This window comes from Mustelus asterias, chromosome 22 (genome assembly GCF_964213995.1).
Source record: "Mustelus asterias chromosome 22, sMusAst1.hap1.1, whole genome shotgun sequence".
Taxonomy (NCBI): domain Eukaryota; kingdom Metazoa; phylum Chordata; class Chondrichthyes; order Carcharhiniformes; family Triakidae; genus Mustelus; species Mustelus asterias.
This window is the reverse complement of record NC_135822.1, coordinates 14,662,035-14,685,862: the sequence shown is the minus strand read 5'-3', so window position 1 is coordinate 14,685,862 and position 23,828 is coordinate 14,662,035. Positions and strand designations below refer to the sequence as shown.

At 40.4% G+C, this 23,828-nt stretch overlaps 1 protein-coding gene across 2 annotated transcripts in view; it reads right to left on the bottom strand.

The window, feature by feature from the left end:
• Positions 1-23,828, bottom strand: part of prkcz (protein kinase C, zeta) — a 466,471-nt gene that overhangs the window by 357,503 nt on the left and 85,140 nt on the right. For both annotated transcript variants that reach the window (XM_078238768.1, XM_078238769.1), the window contains exon 4: positions 19,872-19,922. In XM_078238768.1, the coding sequence (XP_078094894.1) occupies positions 19,872-19,922 (51 nt within the window). The remainder of the gene's footprint in view (positions 1-19,871; positions 19,923-23,828) is intronic.

The following is a 23,828-nucleotide window of genomic DNA, read 5'->3' as shown; positions in this document are numbered from 1 at the left end:
AGCACATCTTCTGCAAGGCTCACCAAATGATAGGAGCATTATCCAACTGCCTGCTAAATTGCATCTAGTAGCACTCCACAAAGGCTGGACAATTTTTACATGGAAATAAAGGGACTTGCACTTTTTATCATACTGTCAAGCAAGATTCAAAAATAGTACACAGACTGTGCCTGAACGAACATGCTACTAAGCACCATGCAGTACCATAGTCATGCTGCCACGACTGACCTTAATCATTGAAATCAAGAATTGACTGAGTTGGCTTGATTCAGTAATACTCGTTCCATTAAGTTAAACACTGATGCATTTGCTTGGTTCTTTGATGTGATGTTCACACAACAAATATATCATATATCAAATTGCTGAAATGAGCAATTTTATAAAGGTGACAAAAGTAAAAAAAAGCTCAAATGTTTATTTTAACCCTTAGATTACATAATGAGTTCTCAAACTGCATGCCAAAAAACAATTTACACGTTACATAAAAATTAAAGATTTTAATTTAATGCTCTCCAGCTTTGAAAATATTCCTTTATTATGCTACTTTTTGCCATTGGTACAAATGAAAGATTTTAAAAGATGGTTATGTTTAAAATGCAAGTTCAAGTAGAATGTCATATAAGGGGATGATGATCATACTAAACTCTGCCTGGAATAGACTCGCATCTATTTCTTAACTGAAATCTGTAGAAAATCCAGTACCAGTTTTCACTTCTTGACACAAGAGGGACAGTGGTTTTCTGGACAGAGAGAAATATATAAGAAAACAGAAAAAGCTATTGCTGTAAGCAGATGAAAGTACTTTGTGTTAAACACCAAGCAGGATGCTAGTGAGAATTCATTCTCTGTACAAAAAGATGGGATTTGCAAAGATTTAAGAACCAAGGAGTTACCAGAGTGAACATTTCTGCAAGAAGTTGGTTTAGAGGTACTCAGGAGGTTTAATGGGACAACTGTCAAAGGCAACAGAAGACTCGCCTGATATGGCATGGAGTAGGGAGCCGCTTGCAATACTGAGAGTTTAGAATTCAATGTTCAGATCTATCTGCAAAGAGCATGGCGCAAAGTAATAACGTCATAAAGTACGTACATTGTGTTAGTTAATGGGGAATTAGCTTTCGTGCATCAATTGCATATGAGGCAATATTTAGTCTGTTGATTTTAGCTCATTTGTTACACTGAAAGTCTTGAAACATAAAATCTTGTCCTGTGATTTTTTTCAGCGGTCACTAGGAAATTCACTGCTTTTTTTTAAAAAAAGCTGCTAGTCTCTAGGAGGATTATAACATTTTTTTTAGACATCCACTTCATACCTTGTACTATTACTCAGTTGAGAACAGACTGAACAGGTGTGCCCAGACAACCCCATATACAGCAGCTTGCATTTATATACCACCTTTAGTATTGAAAAACATTCCACTCGGTTTTACAAATGCCTAATTAGAAATATGATTCCTTGTAACCATAAAGCAGCCCATGAACCTAATTCAGCCCCTTCATTAAAAATTGCTCAGCAGTACTCAGAATCCCGTTCAAGTCCCTCCATGCCTAGCAGTTTAAGAGTAGCTAAGAATCATGGGCATTAGCTCGAATCCTGCCACTGTAGGATAGTATTGATTCATCAACAGTCTGCATTACTAGACCTCTTTCCCCTTGACTTTCAATGGCATTATCATGGTTGAATCTGCCACTATCAACATCCTGGAGGTTACCATTGACCAGAAACTGAAATGGAGCAGCCATATAAATACTGTGGCGACAAGAACAGATCAAATGCTAGGAATCCTGTGGTGAGTAACTCTCTCCCAACTCCCAGAAGCCTGCCCAGCATCCACAAGGCACAAGTTAGGAGTGCGATGAAATACTCCCCACTTGCATGAGTGAGTGCAGCTCTGACAACTTCCAAGAATTTCAACACTTATCCAGGACAAAGCAGCCTGCTCAATTGGTTTCTTTCCACAAACATTCACTCCCTCCACCGAACAGTCGCAGCAATGTGTACCACATACAAGATTCACTGCAGGAACTTACCAAGGTTCCTTCGGCAGAACCTTCCAAACCCACAACCACTGCCATCTAGAAGGACAAGAGCACAGATACATGGGAACACCACCACCAGGAAGTTTCCCTCCAAGTCCTCACTTGGAAACGTATAACCGTTCTTTCACTATCACTGGATCAAAAACCTGGAACTCCCTCCCTAATCGCACTGTGGATGTACCTACACCTCAGGGACTGCAGCAGTTCAAGAAGGTAGCTTATCATCACCTTCTTAAGGGCAACTAGGGATGAGCGATAAATGCTGCTCTAGTCACCGACACCCACATCCCATAAACAAATAAAAATATACACGGCTGCTGTAATGAGCCAAGCAATGATAATGCCACAGTAATTAAAAACAACTATTGCTTAAACCTTGAAATTTGAAATAACATTTTCAAAGAAAAAACAAATTAAAACTAAAAGTAAACTCTTCTGACATGATTATATAGTATATTTGTATGACAATAGTCTAGACTCATGTGGCAAGTTACAGACTCACTCAATAACTCCTGCCTTAACACAATGCAATGTACAGAACAATGATTTGGAGCCTTACTGCTGAGAGAATGGGAAGAATTTGATGCGCTCTTATATTCTACTACACTTAATCAACCAATTGGAGTACTGATAGAAGGTCTTGGGCATTTCATCTTCCCTAGGAAAGTTGTATAGGTTGACAAGTCACTACTGTAGACAAGAGAAGGAAAAATAGAAATTAGACTGATTGGAGAAGAACACATACCTCAAATTAAGACTTAATTTAATCCACATAAATGTTAAAATTCCCCTGTAGGTAAATAGAAGGAAAAAAACAATTTTCTCATACTAAGCATGGAAATAGCCAACTAAAAAAAGGTGATGGTCATGTATCCAAACTCATTCATGAATGGATGGAAGTGAGGAGAAACATAACTTCTTCATTGCTATGCATGCAAGTCAATTGCTATTCATATGCAAGGGCAACAGTATTTTAAAAATGTTTTAAAGATTATAGCAGCTTCCATGTGCCTGCATAACCACTGCATGTTTTAAAAATAAACTTATTTTCTATTAATTATGCATTGGAATAAAACTGCCTACTTTATTTGCCCGAACAATTCAGTTAGATGTAATTAAGAAAATGGTTTTATATTGCATTTTGTTTGGACAACAAGATGATAATGTCCAGGGAAAAATCCAAGTCTACATTTCAAGTATTTTTCTATATTAATGATGAGATATTTATTTTAATGACTCTTTCCTTATATAAAACATATTCACTTATGGTATAGTATGTTACACTACAGCTTCCTCTGTAGACAAACCTGGAGCTTGAGTCTGGCGAATGGCAACAGTGTTATTGTGTCCTAACCTTTTTGTCCATCATGTCAGTTGAGTGGGTTTTGGTTGTAACACAGTTCAGCATATTCCCACCCTACATCCAAACCTCTTGCAATGCCGTCCGTCACTTTAATAACTTCTAAGCCCTAACCATCTCTTCACCACAGACACTTGATCTTTTGACTGGGCACTTTATGATATCCTGATTTAAACCAATTCAAGTACATTTCTTGGCCAAGACTTTCACTATTTATTATAATTCAAATATCTGAATATTTTAAATATTTTATTATCATAGCTCTCAACTAAAATGTTGCTCGTCAGATATACTCTGGTTAAATATAACACAAGAACCATTCCATCCAAACATAAATCATTATTGCGAAATTCAACAGGCCATAGGAAAATGAAGGTGCTGTAGTAATGTAGTGCCTGATTATGTCACTAGAGAGCTCCAGATCATTTATGTAGCTCACTAACAGCTTCTGGAAGCAGTCATCATCATTTTGTGCCATGCCTTGAACTTCGACATTGTTTACTAATCTTAAAAGGCTACATTCTCAAATTACGCACAATTGCTCCAAATTAAAAAGACTTCCTACCAGCCACAACTATTATGCTGATTTACTTTTTAAATTGTAATACAACTTCAAATTTCATTAACATCCTCAAATTATGATCAAGCTTTGTTGATTATGAAAAGAATCTACACAAGTAATTTAACTGATGTTAATTTAAGGGAACTGTAATGTTATATTCTTAGTGGATCCCACTGTAAAAATTGGAAATACAGGGCATCCAGAAGAAAAAAAATCCTTGATGATTCCAAAGGAGTTCCAATGTGCAAAGTCATGGAATGCTCATATGTGGCTTCGTACCCTGAATCCCTCATACAATCGACGAAACTTCTGATCAGCATTAGTTAAACAGTGTTAAACAATTGTTTTTTGTACAGGTTAACACTGGCTTTAAAGTATCAGGAAGAGAGTTCAGATTTCTGATGTCAACAGCTTCCTTTTGATTATGTGGTCGTTAAGGTAGGAAAGTAGTGAGTAATCCAGGGGTTGTTTTTTCTAAATCCCCCATTATCTTCCCAATTTTAAGCTTTTCCATTTAAGGCACGCACCAATCCCCAGGCCCATTATATTCATTTAATAACCATCCTACTTTGGAGGAAAAACTAAACCATTTGTTCATTTATGAGAACACATTTTTCTTGTCATCTTTCTCACTCCTAATGGCATTGATTGAGTTATACTTTTACAGGTTCCAATCTCCGTTCATATTTGCCTAACTGGCCATTATTCACAAAGTAAGAAGTTTAACAACACCAGGTTAAAGTCCAACAGGTTTATTTGGTAGCAAAAGCCACACAAGCTTTCGGAGCTGCAAGCCCCTTCTTCAGGTGAGTGGGAATTCTGTTCACAAACAGGGCATAAAGACACAAACTCAATTTACATGAATAATGGTTGGGATGCGAATACTTACAACTAATCAAGTCTTTAAGAAACAAAACAACGTGAGTGGAGAGAGCATCAAGACAGGCTAAAAAGATGTGTATTGTCTCCAGACAAGACAGCCAGTGAAACTCTGTGGGGGTTACAAATAGTGTGACATGAACCCAATATCCCGGTTGAGGCCGTCCTCATGTGTGCGGAACTTGGCTATCAGTTTCTGCTCAGCGACTCTGCGCCGTCGTGTGTCGCGAAGGCCGCCTTGGAGAACGCTTACCCGAATATCAGAGGCCGAATGCCCGTGACCGCTGAAGTGCTCCCCAACAGGAAGAGAACAGTCTTGCCTGGTGATTGTCGAGCGGTGTTCATTCATCTGTTGTCGCAGCGTCTGCATAGTTTCCCCAATGTACCATGCCTCGGGACATCCTTTCTTGCAGCGTATCAGGTAGACAACGTTGGCAGAGTTGCAAGAGTATGTACCGTGTACCTGGTGGATGGTGTTCTCACGTGAGATGATGGCATCTGTGTCGATGATCCGACACGTCTTGCAGAGGTTGCTGTGGCAGGGTTGTGTGGTGTCATGGTCACTGTTCTCCTGAAGGCTGGGTAGTTTGCTGCGGACAATGGTCTGTTTGAGGTTGTGCGGTTGTTTGAAGGCAAGAAGTGGGGGTGTGGGGATGGCCTTGGCGAGATGAAGTTACATGGAATGTACAACACGGAATCAGGTAATGTGACCCAACTCATCTGCTGTTTATGCTTCACACCTACTCCTTTTCCTCCCATATTGTTAAGCTAGTTTCCTTTTGAAAGCATCCAAGTGTGATGTCGCCAGGGGACTTGGGATTTGGATAGGTGGGGTGGAGTTCTCAGTTCAATAACTCAGTCATCCAGATACAATAGAAAGAGAATATTTACTGGAAGTCAGACACTCACCAAAACAGAAAAAAGGAAATAAATACCTAGCACATCCTTGAGCTCAACTTAACACTGTTCGTTCATAGTAAATCCTTCCCTCTCCAGGCAACCACCTCCTCATTCACAAGTGGGCTTCACCCCTTGTCAGGACTCAGGACTGTTCTCATGTAGTCCAATAAGGGTGCACAGCTGATCCTCACTGAACCAAATCCTCATCTATCTGTTGTGGATGGAGGAAGAACAGCTACAACAATAATTTAACAACAATAATGGCAATAGTGGCTTCAAAATGGCTACTCTGGCTGAAAGCTAGGCATGCTGGGATTTTTGGTCAACTTATAGATTAAAACCAGATGCAGGTCATAAAGAGGCTCTGGTCTGGGAGCTTGATCTGAAGCTTCCTGTGTTGGCCCAGATAAGGGAAGTTGCTTATATTAACCAAGATACACCATGGCTTCGATTTATATGGCTGCTATGCATAGGACATATAAAATGAACTAAGCATCATTGCGTCGTTCAAAAGTAATTTCACTGGATGTTCGAGCCATGTGATCGGTTTCTGATCAATTCATTGCCTGGATGATAGAGAATCTTCCGGAAGTGAGGGGAGAATTGTGAATAAAAAGACACGTTTAGCCTTTGTTTGGCAGCGATAACTCAAAGAGACCAACTATCACAAGAAGAAGACTTGTACCTTGAAGGGTGCTTCAGAAAAGAAGATAGATTCCACATCGAGGATACTTCTTGACCAAGGTTTTCCTAAACTCGGTAGTATCTATTTTCAGTTAAATAGTTAAAGTTGATGTTCAGTTAAGTTGATGTTCAGTTAAGTTGATGTTCAGTTAAAGTGCAGTTTAAGAGTTAAAGTGCAGTTTAAGAGTTAAAGTGCAGTTTAAGAGTTAAAGTGCAGTTTAAGAGTTAAAGTGCAGTTTAAGAGTTAAAGTGCAGTTTAAGAGTTAAAGTGCAGTTTAAGAGTTAAATGAGTTGCAACTGTTTATGTTTGAGTTGGTACTAGAAGTGCTAAATAAAGAAATAATTGAATTACTGTCCTTGTTTGTCTCATTAAATTGGAATGCTTGGAAGGTGTTTAAATTAAAGCTGTGCAACATTGCCATGTGACTTCCTGTGGCCATATTAGTAGGGAAAGCTCTAATCCAGAAACTAGAGGACATGATGAGGGAAATATAATTCCAGCACACAGCCCCTGCTGACACCACATACCCTCTCCCGGATGGAGGATGCGGATGAGGACGCTCCTGAAGACAAGTATGGAGACAACCTCCCAACAGTGGAACTGCCTGGATATGAGGTGTGTGGAAAAGAGAGAGATGGAAAGGAGATGCTATTGGAAGCAACCTCTGCCTGCAGATTGAACATACGGGGGCGATTTCTGTTTGGAGGTCCATATCTGTCTCTTCCAGATAATCTGCAACCATAACCCTTGCGCTGAGAGGTATAACCCCTATCCCTTCAAGGACCTCTAGTACATTCAACAATTACCCGTTTCCCACAAAAAGTTCTCTATCATTCAGCTCAAACAGCATCATTTGCATCTGGAGGACCATCAAAATTCAACAAAGCCATACCGATTCTTTATGTTCAACTCCATAGCTCTTGAAGAAACATTCTGCATCCCGCTCCAGGGCCTGGCAGCTCAGCCTGCTGATGTAAACCAATAGCATCTCTTTTCCATCTCTCTCTTTTCCACACACCTCATATCCAGGCAGTTCCACTGTTGGGAGGTTGTCTCCATACTTGTCTTCAGGAGCGTCCTCATCCGCATCCTCCAGACACATCACAACCTCTTATGCAGCACTCTCAGGCTGCTCCCATAGTGCCTGGAACAAATGACAATCTCAACTAATTAATACTTACTATGGTATGTGCTTTACAACACCAATTTGGCCTGGTAATCCCTTGGGGGTTTTTGATAGGGGACTTGCCCTGTGGGATATGTCCGTGCCTCCCCATGTACGCAACACATGTCTTGGGCACCACACTCTGGTCCACTAAAGTTACCATGCTCCCAGAGTCCAAGACAGATTCTATGGCTCTCTTCCATAGGCAGTTGAGAGTTTCTTGGGGGTACAGGGTTGGTAGTGTTATAGGCTGCAATGCGGTTACCGTCTCTTTCTCTTCGCCCTATCTGAAACTGCAACGCTATATTCTGCAACCTATGCTCTCCTTCTCCCCAACGTACTCTATGAACAGTGTGTTTTGTCTGTATAGCACGCAAGAAACAATGCTTTTCATTGTATCCCACTACATGTGTGGGGCCATTCAGGTAGGGACATGGGCCAGCCAGGTGTATCACTTCCTTACAAACGTAGCATTATCTCCTCGCCTCTGCCTCTTGCCATCGCCATTACAGTGAAGGTGTGGTCTGTCTAGGACTCTGTTCCCAAAGCCATAGCTTCTTGGTCACCTCCTGGGCAATGGCTCCGGATGTCGTCTTTGGGAAGCAGCACCCTTTGGTTTGGGCCCTACTTCTGACAGTCAGTTTCTCCATGCATCCTAGATTCATTAGTACCACTATTGCCTGGTGTTGCTCAACAAGTTCCACTGCTTGATCCACCGACTGGAGATTCCCTTGGTTCACTGATCTCTCTATGTCCAGTGGTAAAGTCCTGAATCAGTGATCCAGGAGAACTCTTGCCATCACTTTTTTAGGGCTGAGTTCCTTTGGTTGTAGCCATTTCTTGGCCAGGTATATGGAGACCAACCATCTGGGACCAGGGTGCTCTGTCTTCTTGGTGTACCCAGACATGGAAGAACTGAGCTTGCATAATAGTCGTCACTCTGAGGTGTGCTTTGATTTCTTTCTTCAGTGCCTCATAATCCTTAGCCGCTTTCTCATCTAGGCCATAATAAGTCTTCTGGGGATCACTGATCAAATACGAGGCAATAATTGATTGATTGTTCTCACGGCCAGGCGTTCCTGTTTGCTGTCTGCTCAAAGATCATCCGTCTCAGTATCTCCTGGAACTGCCAGGAGAGGTCGAGCTGTCCAACTGGCAATGTCAGCACTTTCCCCAGTGCAATTCAACCTGTAGTTGCTGACTCTTACTTTGCTCTTGTGGCAACAAATGGTTAGTCTCTGCTCGAGTAAGAGTAGCTTCATGTTGGGCCAGTTGTTATATTCGGGCTTCCATTATTAGTTCTTCATGATTATTCACAACCTAGCCCCACATTCTCAAATGTGATGTCGCCATGGGGTGGGGACTGTGATAGGTGGGATGGAGTTCTCAGTTCAGTAACTCAGTTATCCACTTAAAATTTAAGATGAATGTTTACTTACAGGTCTTCAGACAATCAAAACAGAAAAAAATAGAAATAAATACTTAGCTCTTCCTTGAGCCTAGCTTTATAGAATTCTGCACAGTAAACCTTTCCCTCTCCACGTAGCCTCCTCTCATTGACAAGTTATACGTACTTATGTTGCCCAATAAGGCTACACAGCTGATCCTCGTTGTACTGATTCCTCATCAGTCTGCCATGTGACATTGTGGTAGGGAAAGCCCTTAGCCAGAAACCGGAGTATATTATGAGGGAAATGCCATTCTTTTCCAGCACACAGCCCCTGGTGACACCACACACGCAAGCTGCCACAACCACTTCTAATAGCACCAATCTAGTTTCACATTCCAAAAACTGAGTAAAATTTGTTTCCTTTTAGATGCATTAATAACGACCTTCGATTTGTGGCCCCAAGTTTTAAATTCTTCCATAAGTGGGAACACTCTCTTGATTTGATTTATTATTGTCACATGTATTAACATAGTGAAAACTATTGTTTCTTGCGTGTTATACAGACAAAACATACCGTTCATGGAGAAGGAAACGAGAGAGTGCAGAATGTAGTGTTACAATCATAGCTCGAGTGTAGAGAAAGGTCAACTTAATGCAAGATAAGTCCATTCAAAAGTCTGACAGCAGCAGGGAAGAAGGTGTTCTCGAGTCGGTTGGTATGTGACCTCAGACTTTTGTATCTTTTTGCTGACGGAAGAAGGTGGAAGAGAGAATGTCCAGGGTACGTGGGGTCCTTAATTATGCTGGCTGCTTTGCTGAGGAAGCGGGAAGTGTAGACAGAGTCAATGGATGGGACGCTGGTTTGAGAGATGGATTGGGCTACATTCACAACCTTTTGTAGTTCCTTGCGGTCTTGGGCAGAGCAGGAACCATGCTAAGCTGTGATACAACCAGAAATAATGCTTTCTATGGTGAGAGTCGTAGCTGACATGCCAAATTTCCTTAGTCTTCTGAGAAAGTAGAGGCGTTGGTGGGCTTTCTTAACTATAGTGTCGGCCTGGGGGGACCAGGACAGGTTGTTGGTGATCTGGACACCTAAAAACTTGAAGCTCTCGACCATTTCTGCTTCGACCCCATTGATGTAGACAGAGGCATGTTCTCCTTTACACTTCCTGAAGTCGATGACTCTCCACTTCTATCTGCTTCTCCTATTCTATTTGGGGTTGGCCAATGCTGGTTGGTAACGCTCCTGCACCTCACTATGCTCAAGCCTCTCAGCATCATGTTTCCAACTGGTTTTAAGCCTTCCTCTTCACCTACTTGCTGGTAGGCACATCTTCATTATTCACCACCACATTTCATTTCTCTCTGCAACAGATGACCACACAGCTACTTCCTTTGATACTCCCACTTCAATGCACCCAGAATCTTCGAGCTCCTGAAGTGCTGGTTCCTGATTTTGTCTTCTCGTTACTCCAGACATCCATCTCAGCACCTGCATCTCATTAGCACTCAGTCGTTCCTCTCATCATGATGTTGCCCGAGTTTCTGCACTGTATTTGGAATACTGGTCTCACGACTATCTTGTAGATTCTTCCATTCAGCTTCAGTGATACTTTTCTGTTACATAACACTTCATTGGTTGGAGTAATTGGAAGAAGAGCAGAGATAATCAATTGTTTAATTTCCATTTCTTTACTTCTATCTTCTGTCACCATTATTCCCAGGCTATTCACTTTTTCTAAGTATAGATCCAAATTCCTTACAGCTCCACTCCTTTTCTCTAGGCTCAAACTGAGTCCATTAATTGGGCCTTTGGTCTACTGATCTTCATAATCCTGTCTTCCAACACTTTTCTCCAGTTCTCCAGATATAAAGTCATCTTCAGCATCGACACCACATAGCTCTGTATCATCTACAAATATCACCAACCAGGTCATTTCCCATCTCACTTCCTCAGTTAGAATGTCCATGGTGATCAAGGGGTTCAGTGCTGATCACTGGTATAATCCAAGTTTGGCTTCAAAACTTTGACATTCTCCTACAATGTTTCTTACTCTTGCCTAGCACGTCTTGTAATATGTACTTCTACTCAAGAACACCACAAATTTTATCACATTTCCAGTCTTCCTCCCTAGGCTACCAGCCATAAGCCTTCCTTATATCAATAAATACAATCTTCATGCTGCATTTTTTCCAACACTTGTCTCAAAATGAAATGACATTGGTGGTGCTTCTTTCCAGCATGAATTCCAACTGACCTTCACGGATTTCCACTATTTTCCTATTTGAGGATAAGGGGTAAACCTTTTCGAACGGAGGGGAAGAGAAATTTCTTCACCCAGAGGGTGGCGAATGCGTGGAATGTATAACCACATAATCTAGTTGGCACCAAAACTTTGTATGATTTCAAGAAGAAATTAGGTATTGCTTTTGGGGCTAAAGGGATCAAGGGATTTTTAAAAATTTATTAGTATCACAAGTAGGCTTACATTAACACTGCAATGAAGTTACTGTGAAAATCTCCTAGTCGCCACACTCCGCTGCCTGTTCACGTACAGAGGGAGAATTTAGCATGGCCAATGCACCTAACCAGCACATCTTTCAGACTGTGGGAGGAAACCGGAGCACCCAGAGGAAACCCACGCAGACATGGGGAGAACATGCAGACTCCGCACAGAGAGTGACCCAAGCCGGGAGTTGATCCCGGGTCCCCGGCGCTGTAAGGCAGCGTGCCACCATTGCAGCTGTGCTGCCCTGTGGGGGATATGGGGGGGGGATCAGGATGTTGAATTCAATGATCACCCATGATCAAAATGAATGGCGAAGCAAGCTCGAAGTGCCAAATGGCCTACTCCTACTTCTAGTTTCTATGACTCTCTCCCATATCTTGAAGGAATGTGGTAGGAACTTAATTTTTTGCAATCTTGAGTGTCTCACTTTCCATTGAAAGTTGGTACCAAAATACTTTGTCTCCATGTCTCTCATCATAACACAATTGAGTAGATTGTTCAGGACCCTTGTCCCAATATTCAGCTAGGCAGTTATCACAACCAGTTTTTGATTCCTTCCATGAAGTTCTGATTACTTCCAGATTAATGCTATGTCGTTCTTTGATTTGCAACTGCTATTTCTGACTATATTCTTTGTTTCTCTTCATTCGTTCGCCGATTAAATTATTGGCCCCACCTTTGTTTTAACCTCTTCCACTCAGTTTACTTCATCCACATCTTTGATTGTACATATCGTCATGCCCATTATAGCCATAAAGATAATACACATTTTAAAATTACATATTTTTAAAATGGGCACAGCAGTTTTAAGATGGTTGACAACACCATGTGACTTTTGACATCAACTCCAGACAGAACTGAAACTTGAGCAAATACTTCATTAAAATACAAACAATCCCAGCCACTTACTAAACTCTCAAATTCTTTTACGGATCAACTGTAAACAGAAGGGTAGCATGGTGGCACAGTGATTAGCACCGCATTTAGACTTGCTATTTTGAGTTTAGTTATCCTTTCACCTCTCTTCAGGGCCTCCTTCTTTCGTCATTTTTGTCCATTGCATGGTAATCCTTGCTCATTCCTCACAGGGTTCAGGGAAGGACCCTTTACATCACGTGGATGGTAATCCCTAACATGAGTGCCATTTCTATTCATATGAATCATCATTTTTAGATTTAGCTGGATGTCCCAACTGTCCCCATTTATTGGGAACAGCAACAATGCATGCTTTTTTGCCTGCACCAGTGGCTAGGTTAACATTCTCTCTATATTTACCCTGTCTAATCCATTCATAATTTGAAGACCTCTGTGAAGTAACCTCCAAATCTTCTCATTTCTAAAGAATAAAGTGCCAACATGTTCAAATCTTTCCAGAGATCTGTAATTTTTCTGTTCTGATACCACCCTTGTAATTATTTTGTATACTCATCATCCATTAAATCTATATCTTTGTTATTGCATGGAAACCAGAATGGCACACAGCATTCAAAGTTCAATTTGATCAGAGTCTCATACAAGTTTAACAATGTATTTATATTATGTTTCTTGTGACGGGTATGTTTAGAATTCAGTTCTGGTTTACCCAGTGTCGATCTGTGCAAAGAAGGCAGTTCTCTGCTGAGAATGCAGAATAGTTGATCCTAAATGATGGGGTGTTTGTTTTAATATGAGCAATGCATTTTTTTTATTTTTGTTTTTTCCCATTAATCAACCCTAATTAAGGGCATTAGGTTGATTGACAAGAGACAGAATCATGTGAATTGGCAGAACTAAGCTGACAAGAAAAAAAGTTTAGTTTCTGCTTGATCCTAAAAGAGGCAAAAGGTGTTTTTCTCTCTCCTTCTCTGGGGGCTGCTTCTTGAGTATCAGATCTCTTTCTCCAAAAAGTGTTCAAAAGCTCTAGGGCTACTAACAAGTAAAAACACATAAGCCTGTGTTGTTTGCTAACTGGTTTTGAAGAGAAGTCTATGAGGAATATTGTTTAAATTGGAACTAAGAGATAGATAAATTAGCAGTTAAGAATTGTATCATGTCATGATTAAGTATTTCAATTAGTAAAAGTTAAGCTAATTTATTCATTATATTTAAACCAAAATCCAGTCTGCTTTGATAAAAGCTTCCTAATGTGTCAATCGAATCACACGTTATCCTCACACCAATGCCAAAAATTAAAATTAGTTGGGGTCTAGTCTAACTTCATAATATGCCAGATTTCTGATCTGGTTACACCTGTATCCCCAGATTCCTTTGCTCTTTTGCCCTATTCGGATTTACATTTTCTAAAGTATACATGATGTTTCTATTCGTCCTGCCATGTCTCACTTTAGCCATGCTAAAATTTATTTGGCACTTAATTTCCTAATTTGAAAACTTTCAAATGAATTCTTGTATTATGCTGCCACCTTCTTCAATTTGGTACCATTTACAAAATGTTGATATTAACTTGTTTGTTCCCAAATCCATTAATGTAATTAAATCCCAACACTCAGGCGAGCAGAACACTGCTTCCTACCTTCCTCCAACCTGAGTAACTGCACTTTACGCTTACTCTCCACTTTCTATTTTTAAGTCAATTTTCTGTTAATTGATCTATTTGCACCACACCCACTCAGCCCCCCCAACACCCACTCAACGCCCCCCCCCCCCCACGTGCCCTAACATTTGTCATAAACCTATGACTCTTCCCTATTCTTCCAGGTATCCCTTCAAATAACTCATCAAGTTTATTATTTTAGTTTTGCTAATTTGTCAATTATTTTGCCCCTTTCTTTCCCAACTATATTAATATTCTTTTAAGCTCCTCCTCTAGTTCTGTCTATTTTCATGGCTTCTTTACTTAAAAATTGAAACATAGTTGTCATTGGTTTGACATTTCCAGAGAGCTTCATCGTGTTCAGTCTTTAGAGGTCCTAGCCCTACATTAAATTGTGTTTTTTCTGTATCCATATAACACTTCACAATTTATTTTCACCTACAATATTACTCTGTCAAGACTGTTTTCATTGGTCAATAATGGACACATCTGTCAGTGGGTTACTTTGGTAGGTGATGCCTGAGGCATGAAAGGATACTTCAGGTCCACAGAAGACTGGAGCTCATGATGCACTTGTATCTGCAATGATTAGTGAAGTGTGGGGTGAGAGTGTTTTGGTGGAAATGAAAACAGCTGGAGTTACCTTGGCAGAAGGAATTTATTTCAGTAAGGGAAGAGATAGGATTGATAGGAGAAATGGGGATGGCATGACATGACATGAGAGGGATTGCATGGGTTAGAATGGCATGGATGAGATGGTGGAATTGATCAAGTGGAGAAAAATGACAGGACAATATTTTCTTATAAATTATTCAAATGCTATCCTTTGCCCTAAAATTGAGGGGGTCACTAGATTTAAATGAAAATGTTTACTAAAGCTGTCAGGTATATAAAAAGAGTACATCAGCATCAACTTTATAGATGAAAATGATGCCAAATGTCTTTATCCTCCGGAGTTTCTACACCATCCAACTCCAACTCCAATGGGCATGCCACCACACAAACTTAGATAAGGAAGGAGCAATTATAATGTTGCGATGAAACATGAATCTGAAACAAGGTCTTTGTCATAGAATAAGGGTGGTAGCTAGGAAGCCGTTTTCTTGGATGATCAATGCCGAATAAGAGGCAAATTTCAAGGAAATGTTTCTTTCTCAAATAACATTGAGCCCACCTGCCTTTTCAACTGAGGATGAAACCACTCACAATTATACTTGCATTTTCTATGGTTATAAACAAGTCATGAGGCCAGACGATCGACAAATCTTACAGTTATAATCCTAAGTATGTTTTCATACATGGACTACTTTATGGGGCTTTTAACAAAATGAGAAGTTGTGATTCTGTCTCTTTAGAGAAAGAATAACTGGAAATTCTGTTTCAAAGAAGTACTCTTGTGATAAAGATAATTTTTGACTTTGTTCATATTTTGTAATCATTCTATTTTGTAAATTCGCTTTGCCTCTTCATTTTATTTTAACTTCTTCCCCAAGTTTCTCATATCCCCTTTTGACCCACCTTTATTATCCAAGGATTTCTTATATACCTCTTTAGATTTAACTTTCTCTTCAGCTCTTCATCTATTCATGGTGCTTCAATTAGTTAATTTGTTTTTGCTTTTTAGTGGAGCTATGCTCAGTAAAGGTATGTCTCAGAATCACAACTTTAAACATGAACTGTATTCGGTATAGAATTTTATGCAACTACATTTTCTTTCAAAATGGACATCAAAAAGCTGCTATGGTGGCTGCCAAGGGTCAGGTGACTTTTGTGATGTCAAGTCACCAGGAAATTTCTAATTGAATGACCATGAGTGGGGTGCCTCCTTGAATGGACATACCAAGATGAAAACCATGTGGTATTTGCACTTTGAATTTAAATTTTGGGTAAGTACACAAACAAACAACTCCCAGATTCCCCACCTCTGAATTCAAAACATAAAGGGGGCTGTTGAGAAACCAGTTTGTCACAACTAATTCTGGGTAACCCACATCCATTCTCCATTGTGTAGTAATTGGTTTCTAACTTCAGCTCATTCTGGGTGCACAAGTATTGGTCAGGTGACTGAAATTATATATAATGAGTGTTGCTGCTAGAAAGCACCAGAAGAACATCAAAATGGGCAGCAAATTCTACACCTATAAAAACTGGAGACTGCAACATCTTAAGATCTCCTAGTTGTCACTTTGTGTTGACCGCCTGGTAAGAAAATTACAACTAACTGACTTAATGACCTGCTGAAAATCCATCTTTTAGAGGTAATTCTGATATGAAATGCCAGCTATCGAATATACGTTATTCATCAGGCCTTCAATACCTTTTCCAAAGACAGACCAAGAACATGAAATACAAACTGTTCTTTTGTTTACGACTTGCAAAAATGCACTATTCTTGGAAAGTGTATTTTTTCTTGCACACGTGCATGTGCCAAGTGATTGGCGATACAGAATTTCAGGGTGAATGCGTGAATAAATGATCGCTTTATTTAGACCCACAAAAGTTTGCTCCTGGTTATTCAGATTGATGAGACACACCTTTCTTTTCAAAAAGCACACTGATCACAATCAGTAAGGGAACGAGGATTTCAGTTCTCTCTCATCCCTGTCCATAACAAATAGCAAAGTAGCAACAGCAGATGTACAGAAGTACTCAAATATGTACAATTCGGAAAAACATTTCTGAAAGTGAGTAGTTTAGAAAGTACTAAACACAGAAAGTGTGTGTTTAGTTTCACAAATTATGAAGCTACTGAGAATTTGAGGTTGAATGCCTTTATAAAGCCAGGAAGCAGTCGGTATCACAAAAATACACTTCATAGGACTGGGCAATAAAATGCAGTTAGAGACAATATTAATTTGATATTCAAGTGGCAATTCCATATAATATTAATCAGATGGTACAACACAGAACTGAAATATGGTTGAACACTGCAGCAATTGCAAACCGTCCTACCAAAACTGCTTTAAGAATACAAGGAAAATCCATCTTGGCTGCAAAATCCATATATTCTATGCATATGGAAATGCAACAGGACAAAATTACAAATCATTACATTTCTAGTTAATATCAATCCTTAGCAATTTTATTGAACTTCAGACAAACCTATTTATTAGTGATTGCAGGATATAAAATTCCACATGCTGTGTCCAATTTTCTGTCAGAGTGTCATCAACTTCTTGCCAAATAAAGGAGCATCAAGAGAATCAATCCTCAGACTCAATACAATCAAGACCTGCAATCTGCTGTAAAGTAAGGAATCCAGCAGAGCATGTTAAACCAAGCTCCAAATTACAGGCTAAAAATCTGCTTCAAAAATATGAAAAGTACAATTAAAAACTAGGGCAAACACTATTCACCAATGAATGAAAACAAGGCAAAACTGTCGAGGAAGCAGAGTGAAGAAACTGGGCAAAGGGGAAACTTACTTTTCAAATGTCTTTAGATTAAAAGCTTGAGGTTTCAAAATAATTTTAATTTCCAGAAATCAATGGTTCTGAACCAGAAATATTTCACAACGATACATATGATAACATAAACAGTTTGAAGTGTTTTAACCACATACAGATAATGGTGATGGAGAGAACAAATATTTCAAGTCAGATCCTTCTTTAGAGTGAAATATTTTATCTTTTTTGAACTATGTCTGAACCGTCAAGTTTAACTCACTTATTTCTACAAACTCAGCAACTCATATGGTTTCACAGATGCCATGATGTGGAGATGCCGGCGTTGGACTGGGGTAAACACAGTAAGAAGTTTAACAACACCAGGTTAAAGTCCAACAGGTTTATTTGGTAGCAAAAGCTACCAATATTGAGGGTTGTCCTTTGGAAATGACAAAAAACAGATGCCAGCAGTCCTCTTCATGTGGTTAGCAAGTGTTAACAAGATAGTTGACCATGAGTACAGAGTCAAACCAAATCCTAACACCACCAAACATCCACGCTGTTTAGCACAGATGATTATAATGAAATTATATGACCCAGAGAGCAATTGAATGCAGAATTTGCTATCACGAGGAGTAGTTGAGACAAATAGCAAAGATGCATTTAAGGGTATGCTACGTTTGTACTTGAGGGAGAAAGATTTAAGGATATGCTGATTGAGTTAGATGAATGAGTTGAAGGAGGCTTATGTGAATGTCAGTATGGGTTTGCTGGGATGAACAGTGTTTGCGTGCTCAAATGCCAGAAGCCTGACTAATTTCTACTCTTCTCCATAAATCTTGTAAGTGAAGTTGGGTGACATCAACAAGATGAGTTAGAACAACAACTTGCAGCTTAACCTAAAGAAAAACAACATTGAGCTTCCAGGTAGTCTTAAGGCAGGAAAATACGTTTTAGAATGAGTGAACAAAAGTTTAATAGAAGATGGATTTTGAGGTAGTCTCCAAAAAATAATCTTCAGAGACAAGAGATTTAGGAAGAGAGCTCTGCTACCAAACATGGGAAGGCATGAGGATTCACAGAAGAATGGAGTATTTAGAGGGAATTGTGGGACTGAATAAATCTCGGAGATAGTTTAGGACAGCACCACACAAATTTATATATGATGATTTGAAGTTTAACATGTTGGTGAATAATGTGTCATACTAAGTCAATGTGGGTAATGAATGAGCAGCACTTTGTGCAGGATAAGACATGTGCACAAGAGCTTTGGAGAGCTCGAGGTTTGTGAAAGAGAGGGCCAGCAAGGGCAATATTGAGGGTTGTCCTTTGGAAATGACAAACAGCAAGTATAAATAAAGATTTGAGCAGCAGAATGGGGGAATTCAATTAAGGGTGGGATCCAGCAACATTACAATGATGCTGCCTTGGGTTGGCCAAAATGTGGGATTTAAAACAGGTGGAGGTCAAAGTGCTTCAAGATAACAAATGGTCTAGTTCAACCAGAGAACCATGCTGGTGAGAGTGGCAGAAGCAATGTCAAGGGATCAAAGATTCTGGCAGGCGATGATATTCATCATAGTTAAAAAGAAACAAAATGGGCCATACCAAAGGGTTGACATAGCTGGGACACATTTGCTGAGAAGATATTGAAGGACGAAATGAAGAAGCATTTGCTGGGTTGACAGCAGTATCATGACAGGTCTAAAGCAAGGTATCGATGAGGGTAAAATGATAGAAAGTTTTGTACTTTGTTCTTGCATGCATTAAGAACTGGAGAAAGGTAACCTAAAGCAGTTCAACTTAGTTTACAGTTAGCGGGATGGGTTAAGTGTAACCCCACAGTTTTGGGATAAATTTGAATCAAGGTCCCAAAGCAAACAGATGGATGACACACATGATGCCACACAGACCTCCAGGTTTCTTCACACATTGTTTAGACTGTTGGCCAACTAAGAACGATGCAAGTTTAAACTGGTTGCCACAGCAAGATAAATCAGAAAGATAAACACCATGCTCTATGAGGTACACAATAGTATAGTTGATTAGCAATCCAGATGACATGAGTACAAGTCTCATAATTACAGAATTAAAGCTAAATTTTCTTTAAAATCTGGAGTTAATCAATGAAAGCAAAAATAAAGCTGCCGGATGTTGTTAAAAGCCCATGTGATTCACTAATGCCCTTTAAGGAAGGACTTTACCTAGTTTGGCCTCTGACTCCTATCCAACACCAACCTGTTCAACTCTAAATTGTCTTCCAAGGCGGTCTAGCAAACTATTGAGTTGTACCCAACTGTTACAAAGAATTACAGAGGTTCAAGAATGTGGCCCACTACTACCTTCTCAAGGAAAGGGCAATAAACCCTGGCTATGCCAACCATAACCGCTGAGAGAATTAATTTTAAACCATCATATTTCATCAATTTTCCAATAAGTGTTAAAAAAATATACTTACTATTCTCCCCAGGGCAGGGCATGCCTGGCTTTTCAGGAATGCTGGGAAATACTGGGTAAATGAGAAAAGAACAAATTTTAAAAATAGAAAACAAACCAACTGCATTGTTGCAAAACCACAACTAATGTTTCCTTTCTCACTTACTTTTGACATAATTGTAAATCTGTCCTCATACTAAAGGTAATTAAGTTTGTAATATTCTATGGATTGATTTTATAGCTGCAATCAATTCCTGGTGAACTTGCATTGTCCATTGGGTAAACCAGGTGAAACTGAAATATATTTATTTTATCTGACTGTCAGCTCCAACATCTGCATGCTGTCAAGTGTATATCATTTTAAAAATTTGAGAATTGTTGGCAAATGCAATGTGATGGGGGAGTTATTCATTTGTTCAGAATGTCAAATGGATAAAGTAGACACAGACATCTGATACAACTCAATGAAAAGAAAAACCAAAACAAAAATAGTGGACACATACTGCAAGTCTGTAATGGTTGAAATCATAAAATTAACATTTTGGCGACAGATACTACTTCAGAACTGAAACACTGAGGTGGACAAATTTATCAATATAGGCAGAAAGGAAGCAGGAGGAAAATACATATGCAGTTGTACATCTTTTCATATCTAAAGCTTTGACCTTGAAGGAGATTCCACACTTTAAATTTAATCGATTTATTCAATAGATGTTGGTTCATCTAGAGTGCTTTGAGCATTTTTTTAAATTTCAGTATCTATTTCTTGTATGGTACACATAGGAGTATAAAATTCCTAACTGTGGCCACGGTATTACTGGTCCATGTTTAACACAAAATAATATTCAAGTTACATTGCAAAAACATGATCTGAAATAATGCAGTAACTTCCAATGGGAGTAGCAATAGAGTCGGATTGGCACTACACTCAAAATCACTTGCATGGATATCCAGGCAATCCTATCTTGTCTGACCTTCTGACTCATTAAGAGTTTTAACAACACCAGGTTAAAGTACAACAGGTTTATTTGGTAGCAAATGCCATTAGCTTTCGGAGCGCTGCTCCTTCGTCAGATGGAGTGGAAATGTGCTCTCAAACAGGGCACAGAGACACAAAAATCAAGTTACAGAATACTGATTAGAATGCGAATCCCTACAGCCAACCAGATCTTAAAGATACAGACAATGTGGGTGGAGGGAGCATTAAGCACAGGTTAAAGAGATGTGTATTGTCTCCAGACAGGACAGCCTGCAAGTCCAGGAGGCAAGCTGTGGGGGTTACTGATAATGTGACATAAATCCAACGTCCCGGTTTAGGCCGTCCTCATGTGTGCGGAACTTGGCTATCAGCTTCTGCTCAGCGACTCTGCGCTGTCGTGTGTCGTGAAGGCCGCTTTGGAGAACGCTTACCTGAAGATCAGAGGCTGAATGCCCGTGACTGCTGAAGTGCTCCCCAACAGGAAGAGAACAGTCTTGCCTGGTGATTGTCGAGCGGTATTCATTCATCCGTTGTCGTAGTGTCTGCATGGTTTCCCCAATGTACCATGCCTCGGGACATCCTTTCCTGCAGCGTATCAGGTAGACAACGTTGGCCGAGTTGCAAGAGTAGGTACCGTGTACCTGGTTGATGGTGTTCTCACGTGAGATGATGACATCCGCGTCGATGATCCGGCACGTCTTGCAGAGGTTGCTGTGGCAGGGTTGTGTGGTGTCGTGGTCACTGTTCTCCTGAAGGCTGGGTAGTTTGCTGCGGACAATGGTCTGTTTGAGGTTGCGTGGTTGTTTGAAGGCAAGAAGTGGGGGTTTGGGGATGGCCTTGGCGAGATGTTCGTCTTCATCAATGACATGTTGAAGGCTCCGGAGGAGATGCCGTAGCTTCTCCGCTCCTGGGAAGTACTGGACGACGAAGGGTACTCTGTCCACCATGTCCCGTGTTTGTCTTCTGAGGAGGTCGGTGTGGTTTTTCGCCCCACACCCCCACTTCTTGCCTTCAAACAACCGTGCAACCTCAAACAGACCATTGTCCACAGCAAACTACCCAGCCTTCTGGAGAACAGTGACCACGACACCTCACAACCCTGCCACAGCAACCTCTGCAAGACGTGCCGGATCATTGACGCACCGGATCATCGACGCGAACGTCATCATCTCACGTGAGAACACCATCTACCAGGTACACGGTATATACTCTTGCAACTCGGCCAACGTTGTCTACCTGATACACTGTAGGAAAGGATGTCCCGAGGCATGGTACATTGGGGAAACCATGCAGACACTACGACAACGGATGAATGAACACCGCTCGACAATCACCAGGCAAGACTGTTCTCTTCCTGTTGGGGAGCACTTCAGCAGTCACGGGCATTCAGCCTCTGATCTTCAGGTAAGCGTTCTCCAAGGCGGCCTTCACGACACACGATAGCGCAGAGTCGCTGAGCAGAACTGATAGCCAAGTTCCGCACACATGAGGACGGCCTAAACCGGGACGTTGGATTTATGTCACATTATCAGTAACCCCCACAGCTTGCCTCCTGGACTTGCAGGCTGTCCTGTCTGGAGACAATACACATCTCTTTAACCTGTGCTTAATGCTCCCTCCACCCACATTGTCTGTATCTTTAAGATCTGGCTGGCTGTAGGGATTCGCATTCTAATCAGTATTCTGTAACTTGATTTGTGTGTCTCGGTGCCCTGTTTGAGAGCACATTTCCACTCCATCTGACGAAGGAGCAGCACTCCGAAAGCTAATGCTATTTGCTACCAAATAAACCTGTTGGACTTTAAGCTGGTGTTGTTAAAACTCTTACTGTGTTCACCCCAGTCCAACGCCGGCAACTACACTTCTGACTCATGCCAGGCAAGATCTATGTAATATAATGTGCTCCCAAGGCCTTGAATCGAGGGCAACACAGTAAAAGTCAATTAAGCTTCTTTTATGACACTAGGTACTAGCTGGAGTAATGCAAAAGAGTTGGAGTGCAAGGGGAAAGTGTCCTCAGTGCATCCTTGGGGTTCCCTTCCAGACACACTGCCCTGGAGCTCAATATATTGTCACCAGTCAAATGCTTCCCAGCCAAATGATCCACCACTCACTAAACATTCATACCTTGACACAGCTATGTAACAACAGGAAACAGTAGAGGGGAACATGCCAGGGGCACCAAAGTAAGGAAGAGGAACAGGTTTGCACTGCCAGGAGTGGGCCCTCTAGGGAGCCCCAAGAAGGGAGGGGGGGGGGCGCACTCTCAAGCATGCATAGTGGAAAGATTTTATGGATTAATTGAACAAACTTAATAAATTCAAATACAATTTAATCAATTAATTTTAATAATGTTTTTCAATGTCGTTTGCCAATTGCACTTGGTGCACTTGGGTGCACATGGGCCTTTGATCATATTTGATATCAAAGATGGCAAAATGCTGCTGACTGCATCTAAAATTCATTCCAAATCAGAACATTTAATATCAAATGATTAGTAATCATTTGCGAGCACTGGGCACATTTGAGCAGAAATGTCAACTTTTCTGGTAGGGCTTGCTGCTGCATGGTTAAATCTGGCATCCAAGGATCCCAGTGTAGGTCAGCAACATGAAGATTTCAAAATTCTCATTCTTGTTCTCAAATTTCTCCATGATTTCCTGTGAAATTTTAAAACTTTGCAATAAATTGATCTTCAAGAAATAATGCTCTGTGCAACTTTGCTCTGTAAGAAGTTTAACAACACCAGGTTAAAGTCCAACAGGTTTATTTGGTAGCAAAAGCTTTTGCTACCAAATAAACCTGTTGGACTTTAACCTGGTGTTGTTAAACTTCTTACTGTGTTTACCCCAGTCCAACACCGGCATCTCCACATCACAACTTTGCTCTGACAGCAGAGTCTAGAATATTTTGCATGTAAATGTATTTTTCAAAGTGTATCCCTTTGAACCCCTGATGCTATTTCTAAGCATGTTAAACTGAGGGCAAGGATCAAAGCTT